The sequence below is a fragment of the Lucilia sericata genome, unplaced genomic scaffold (assembly GCF_015586225.1).
Source record: "Lucilia sericata isolate MDLA Ls3-8-SP2 unplaced genomic scaffold, ASM1558622v1 Contig000147F_arrow, whole genome shotgun sequence".
Classification (NCBI taxonomy): domain Eukaryota; kingdom Metazoa; phylum Arthropoda; class Insecta; order Diptera; family Calliphoridae; genus Lucilia; species Lucilia sericata.
In genome coordinates, this window is record NW_023994179.1 from 542,323 (window position 1) to 550,095 (window position 7,773).

At 28.9% G+C, this 7,773-nt stretch overlaps 1 protein-coding gene across 1 annotated transcript; it reads right to left on the reverse strand.

Moving 5' to 3' along the window:
- Positions 1 to 716: 716 nt before the first annotated feature.
- Positions 717 to 7,399, reverse strand: LOC119601195 (carbonic anhydrase 2-like). Its single transcript, XM_037951974.1, has 7 exons — positions 7,293 to 7,399; positions 7,061 to 7,213; positions 3,438 to 3,532; positions 1,676 to 1,766; positions 1,312 to 1,574; positions 1,017 to 1,247; positions 717 to 956 (listed from the first exon to the last, which is right to left on the reverse strand). The coding sequence occupies exons 2-7, from the start codon at positions 7,122 to 7,124 to the stop codon at positions 819 to 821; spliced, it is 882 nt and encodes a 293-aa protein (XP_037807902.1). The 5' UTR covers positions 7,125 to 7,213; positions 7,293 to 7,399; the 3' UTR covers positions 717 to 818.
- Between the last annotated feature and the right edge of the window lie 374 nt (positions 7,400 to 7,773).

Here is a 7,773-nt window from a genome sequence, read left to right on the forward strand (position 1 = left end):
AAGGGTTTTCCACTAAGAGCGGGTTAATGTTAAAATGGAATAAGGTGTGTTGGTTAAATTTCAATAATAAACAAGTTCGAAATCATTGTTTTTGTAAATGAACGAAGAAAAATCCTTAATATTTGGTACATCTCCGTGAAAAGTTGTCCGTCTGGCCGTGTGTTTGTTGAAAAGTTTTTTAGAAGTCATAAATCCAAATCTTGTTTTATTCTATAAAACATCCATTTGATAATTTTGTTATTTCGGACCATTAATTTCAAAAATAGGATTAATAAAAAAGACATCTGCGTGCTATAAGCCTCTTATATGTAGGAAAATGTTACCAACTTCTAGCCACTCTTATTGGAAAACCCTTTTGAGTTTGAACTTAAAAAATTACTGTCATAATCACCTAATAAAAAAGACATTTTAATTGAGCTATAAATCAAATTAATACTCATTACTTACTTGTTCTCTCTTTTACAAATTTACATAACTAATAAACAAACCTCTAACCGCTGGAGAGCAAAAAAACAGTGAAACAAAAACAAAACTGAACTTGGACCAATTTAGCTTTAAGCTAAAATGAAAAAAAAATTAATGATGCTTAAAAAACTAAACTATAAAAAGCCTATAATAACTCCACAAAAATTAACATAAAAAAATACTTTTATTTAAATTATTTAAAAAGTGTAAAATATAAAATATTTGGCTAAATATACTAACATAATCGTACTTAATACTTTTATATAGAAAAACATATAAAAAAAACCTTATAAAAAAATAAATCGTTGTATTAATAACTTAATATAAATATAAATTCGTTAGTTAAAAACTAACTACTTTTGCCAGCCAAAATATTTAAATCTAAATAAAGGCTTACGATGATAGATTTTGCGAAAACCATTATTTTGTATGGGTCTAACATTAACAAAGTTTTTACCCTGCTCATCTAAAACATTCCAGAATTTGGGTAACTAAAACAGAAATATTAAAAATATGAAAATTTTTACACAAAAAACCCTAAAAATACTTACTTCTCTATAAGATATAGGTAAAATATCGGAGAATATTATCCAGGTCACTGCTTCAGCACAGGGTGGTGTAGTTAATGAACCCTGATAGGTGTAGAAATCTTCACGATTTATATTGCCCAATAAAGAACCCAAACTTATTAATTCATCAGCCGAGGAGGAAGAATTAAATTGCTGCACATTAGGCAAAATACCATAAACCACATTTAAGCCGGGATAATAAACTTGATCGGTCTGAATAAAAAATTATGTTAATAGCACAACACAAACTAAAAAACAAATATTTTTCATTACTCACCTTTACCACCTTAAATAAAACTCCCACTACTGCCACTCCATCCTCAAAATGAATGGCCGTCTTCATGTTATCATATTTTTTATTTTTGTGCACTATATGCATTTCTATATCGTATTGATGACCATTCAAAACATGCTCCGATCCTTTGCGTAGTGTTGAACCCCAATGAAAATGTACCTGTTCCACTTCGTAGATGTCATCTAATATGCCTCCAGTTATAAAGGGTTTGTCACCCAATACTGTTGGTGGTACTTTAAATTCAACTTTTTTATGAATGGAAACAATAATGAATGAATTAGTGGTTTGGGTTTTGATTGGCAAGAAAATTGAGTTTTACTTTAAGTATAAAAATTGTAATAAATACCTGTGTGACCATTGTTGCGTATGTTTAAGGGTTGTGACATGGGGGCGTCATATAAACCAAATAATATTGGTGGCGCTATAACATCGATAGTCTGTTTTTTGGGGGAAAACGGAAATTTTTGAAAAATTTAATAATGAATAAAAAAATTTTAAATTTGAATTCTTCAACAAACGTTGTAGTAATTAGTAAGTAATTAGGTTTAAATCCAGCACTACAGCAATTGTCCAGACTATAGACTGTTCTATAGTTCAGACTATAGACTGTTCTATAGTTCAGACTATAGACTGTTCTATAGTCCAGACTATAGACTGTACTATAGTCCAGACTATAGACTGTTCTATAGTCCAGACTATAGACTGTTCTTTAGTCCAGGCTATAGACTGCTCTTTAGTCCAGGCTATAGACTGTTCTTTAGTCCAGACTATAGACTGTTCTATAGTCCAGACTATAGACTGTACTATAGTCCAGACTATAGACTGCTCTATAGCCCAGACTATAGACTATAGACTGTTCTTTAGTCCAGGCTATAGACTGCTCTTTAGTCCAGGCTATAGACTGTTCTTTAGTCCAGACTATAGACTGTTCTATAGTCCAGACTATAGACTGTACTATAGTCCAGACTATAGACTGTTCTATAGTCCAGACTATAGACTGTACTATAGTCCAGACTATAGACTGTTCTATAGTCCAGACTATAGACTGTTCTTTAGTCCAGGCTATAGACTGCTCTTTAGTCCAGACTATAGACTGTTCTATAGTCCAGACTATAGACTGTTCTATAGTCCAGATTAGTCCAGGCTATAGACTGTTCTTTAGTCCAGGCTATAGACTGTTCTTTAGTCTAGACTATAGACTGTTCTATAGTCCAGACTACAGACAGTTCTATAGTCCAGACTATAGACTGTTCTATAGTCCAGACTATAGACTGTTCTATAGTCCAGACTATAGACTGTTCTATAGTCCAGACTATAGACTGTTCTATAGTCCAGACTATAGACTGTTCTATATTCCAGACTATAGACTGTTCTATAGTCTAGACTATAGATTGTTCTATAGTTTAGACTATAGACTGTTCTATAGTTCGATAGGCCAGAGTATAAACATATCGACAGTCCAATCTATAGAGTTTTCTATTGTCTCTTGACAGTAGTGCTGTTAAAGTATTGAGTAGTGGGTATCTAGTATCGAGTATTTGCCCTATTCTTTGGGTACTCAATACTAAAAAGTAGTTACTCAATACTTTCAGACTTGTATGTGGATTTAACTTATTTAAATTTAACGGCTATGATGTGAAAAAATACAGCTCTTAGCATTATCATTTATAGTATGCTATAGAATAGTATACAGTTTTGGCCACACACTATAGAATAGTCTATAAAATGGGATATATGTAAGTCTATAAGGCTATAGTTTCGACTAGAGAATAACATTTAAACCTAGACATTTAAACCTAGACAAGTCTATTGCCAGAACTATAGAATAATCTGGACTATTTATAAAATAGTCTATAGTAATTTGCATTTGTTTTATTTCCTGACAAGAAATAAATTTTCCAAACTAGATAAAATAAATATCTGGAAAACTCAAAATTTATATTAAATACTCCACACTAAACACAAAATTTTCAATTACACAGTCCATTAGCACACAAAAAAAATTAAAAAAAATTTCAAAATAAAATGTATAAAAAACAAAATTTTGCATAAAAAGTACTTTTAATGTTAATAAGTATTACTTAAATATAATTTTTTTTCAAGTTTACCTTGTGCGTTGTTATAGCAATTGGTGATTGCTTATGACCTCCACACTGTGGAAATTCATTATACCATTCTGTTGGTTCATCATAAGTAAAATGATCTATAAATAAACAAATTATGTTAAGTTAAATACAAATTTTAAAACAAACATTTTTTTATTACAATAATCATGTTTCAGTTAAGCTACATAATAATAATAAAAATTAGAGTCATTTTGTTAACAGCCACCACAATTACAAATTATTACAACATTTCAAATAAAATTTATTAAAGTTAAGTGTTTTGTGTCAAAAGTGGAGTTTTAAAATCAGAGGCCTAAAGTTTAGTGCAAAAAAGTAAATAGAAAATAAAAATGTTTATCATTTTTATCATAATATCTGCATATGATGGCTGGTTGGTGTTGTTTTGAAAGAAATTATTTTAAAATGTTGTTTAGTTTGCTAAACAAATAGAAAAGATTTAGAAATAAATAAAATTAAATGTCTGAGTAAATGTTGACAGTTGACACGCAAGATAGTTATGGTTTTAGCAATATTTGAAAAAACCAAAACAAAAGAAAATAAAACTCATACTCAAACTAAAACTAAAACTAAAACATGCATACTACTAACAATTATATAATTAAAGCAATCACTCTTTTACATAAACTAACTGTACTAACTAAATAAATAGTATTTCATTTATTTAATATTTCTTCATATTTCATACTTTTGCATTTACATATTAGCATTTATAAACATTAAAATTTAAGTGCTTTAACTAGATTAACAAAAAAACATCTTTGCAATTTATAATTGTTATTAAGTAAATAAATTTAAATGGGTTTTAAATAATTTATACTTTTTTTATAATACTATTTAGCAATTCTTCAGTAGCTGAATCGAAATCTAAATTGCAGAATCCCATAACTAATGGCAAATTTATTACATCTTCATTGTCTAAACAATTTTTGCTAAATCATGGAAATTCTTCGGATTTAAATCAATTAAAACGTCATTTATCACAATGGAGTGGTAATGGCATAATTTATAATACAAATTCTTTGTGTTTAGAGGGACAATACAACAATGTTGCTTATTTAAATCAATTGAAATATAGAAATCCTTGTTTAAATTTTAATAGTTTAAACATTTCAACTGCAACTTTAAAGCTAATTCCTATATTTATGAAACTTTTTAAGCGTTTTTATTAGCAAATAATTGTAAATTTATTTTTAATAATTGTTTTTTGTTTAATATATTTAACAATAATAAATTTGAATGCATTTAGTAAAAGTACAAAAAAGCTGAGTTTTTGACAAAAATCAAATGAATAGTCTAATAAATTTAATTTTCTCTATGTCTGGTTATTTACTATAACCGGAGTTTGAGAAAACGCAGCGTCAAAGAATTTCTTTTTAAAATGTTTGCATTTTTAGAGAAAATAGTTATTACATTTGATATAGTTAAAGGGGCAAATTGGCTTTATAAAAGTGTAATTAGACCAATTTTAGCTTATGCTTCAATAAATATGCTTTGGGTAAAAAGTGTAATATCAAACTACTACAGGGAGTTCAGCGTACATGCTGCTTGGGTATAAGTAGTGCCATGTGTACTAATTCAACTGGCCAAAAGCGTCATAGGACACGTCATCAATGTATACTGGACACATTTGAAGGTTATACACAATCAACAGACACAGAATATGTGTCTGAACCAGAAACAGAAACAGGCAGAAGTCCGAGCAATAACAGAATGTGTAAATTGGATTAAAATAAATATGGCGCCCAAAGGCTTAATATATTTACCGACAGCCAGAAGGCAATTAGGGCGATATCAGATGATAGAATTAAGAATTAGAATTACCTAGAGGTAAGGTTTACATTATATGGGTACCAGGACACTAGGGAGTAGTCGGCAAGGAAAGGGCGAATGTTATACCTTTAAAGGGAAGGGAGCTGGAGGTAGTTAAACTGACGAACGCAAAACTTTTCGACGCAACAAAAGCTGAATTAAAAATTGGAATAATGAAACGGTGGGTAGAACCACAAAGATCCTATGGGGTGACCCTGATGCGAGCAAGACGAGAAATCTTCTCAAAATGAGCAAGTCTGAGGTTAGTATGATGGTACGTATTCTAAATGGACACACAGGATTACGAGCACATCTATACAAAATTGGACGTGAGGATTCAGACGAATGTAGAGCATGTGGAGAGGACAGTGAAACTCTGGAGCACTTTCTTTGCCACTGTCAGGAATTCGTCGAAGTTAGATCAAAGTATCTTGGAAGTGATGTTATTCTGGAAATAACATTCCTGGCTAACACAAACATTCATAACAAAATTATTAAAAGTTTGAAATTCGAGTTTTGAAACTGCTCTTTGAAGGGTTTCCCATTAATAGTCATAAATGGGAAACCCTTCAAATAGCAGTTTCAAAACCAAATACGGTTTAATCTATCTAATAGGGATAAAACTCACATTTAAGTTAATACAAATATATTTAATGAAATGACATGGTTTTGTTAGAAAATTTGTTAATTTTGTTTTTAAATTTCATATTTACATAAGTATTTTGTGACACTAAATGATCGGAGGAATTTGCAACATTTACAATTTTTAACCGACTTTTGTGTTTTATATGTTAATGAAACGATAATTGTATACATATTCCAAACATTTCTGTAATTTTTTTTTCCTTCAGAGCAGTGGAGCCACTAGTTTACGTGTCCTATGGCGCAAAAATTTTTCCAGTATGCATTTCTAGAACTCAAAGTATAAGTCTAGAGGCATAAACAACATTTCATTTTAATTCTTCATTAATAGTTTTGAATCGTAGCGCAAATTGGCCACAAATTAATTGGTAATTAAATAAAGAGTCCATAAATATTCACACAAAAACTTTAAAAATAATTTAAACACTATAACACGTTTTATTTGAAGCTTAATTACTTTTTTTAATTGCCCATAATTATATACATCTTTTTTCTATAGAATATCCCCAAAAATTTTTCAAAATAAACAATCATTTATATTTAACTATTTATAGAAGAAGAAAAAAACACAAAAGTGCTATTTACGGAAGATCTAATTATTTTATTTAATGGACTACAAAAATACTAAGTACATACAAACTTAAAAATAGTAAACAAACAAAAGACTTAAGACATAAACATTAATGTCAGCATTAAAAGAGTAATTAGAAGTTTATGTCTTAAGTCTTTTGTTTTGTTCGCTTTTGAAATGTGGTTTGTCTATTTATAATTTATTATTTAATAGTTTTCGGAATTAGTTCCTAGGAAATGTTTTTACTTATGCACCTTAAAAATTTACATTTTTTTCAAGTGCTGCAATATACATTTCACTGACCCAAATTAAACTCTTAATAGTATTTTTCCAAAAAATAAATTTGGTTAAAATATTTCTATATCATGGAAAAACACACATTTAATAGTTATTTACTAATGGCAGCAATTAAAAAAAATTTCAAGTTTAAATTGTATGTTGTCACTGCTACTGGTAACGTACAATAATTTAAAAAGAGTTCTCTTCATTTGTTATTGTCGACACACCTGATTAATTTCATAGATTAATATACATTTTGTTATTATTTTTTGTATTTCTTTATTGTCATTCATTGATTACATACCAGAAGCTAATGGCAGCAGAAATAACAAATGTTGATAGAAATTATTGATCACCGGAAAACTCATGACAATTCTTAACTTCTTTTACAATTCTTAAGAATTAATTATTTATGCTTCAACTTGGAATTATTCTTTTTACACAGATATTGTTGAATCTAACAATGAAAAATATTAAAAAAAAACAAATTTTTAATTTCAAATATTCAAATAGTAACGTTTACTTTCTACAATTACGTTTTGGTTTTGTTGTATTTTATTAATTATGAGTAACAACTACCACAACACCGACCGTCTTAAGCCGAGTAAATGCGTTTATCTTCCGTTAACAATTTTAAATGTACTGAACTCGAAATGTTTTGTTACCATTATTTTTTATACATTTTAACTTTTACTCAAAAATATAAACAAACTCCAATGTAATTCTTCAATCTTTTGATCATATTTTGAGTTAAACTATAAACTTATGCTGTAAATATTGTACATATGAGTTTATGTTAAAATTTTGCAGCATTTGGTTTTATTTACATATGGTATTCATATGCATGTAGATACATCTCTTTTAGAAATTAAACAAAAGATTTACCGGCATAATATTAACATACATACATTGACATATTTCCACTCATAAACTTTGAAAATCCTACTCATTTTGCATTAGAGTCGTTATTGTCATTGTTTTGTCAAAGAAAAAGGTTTTATCTACTCAAACCTTCGA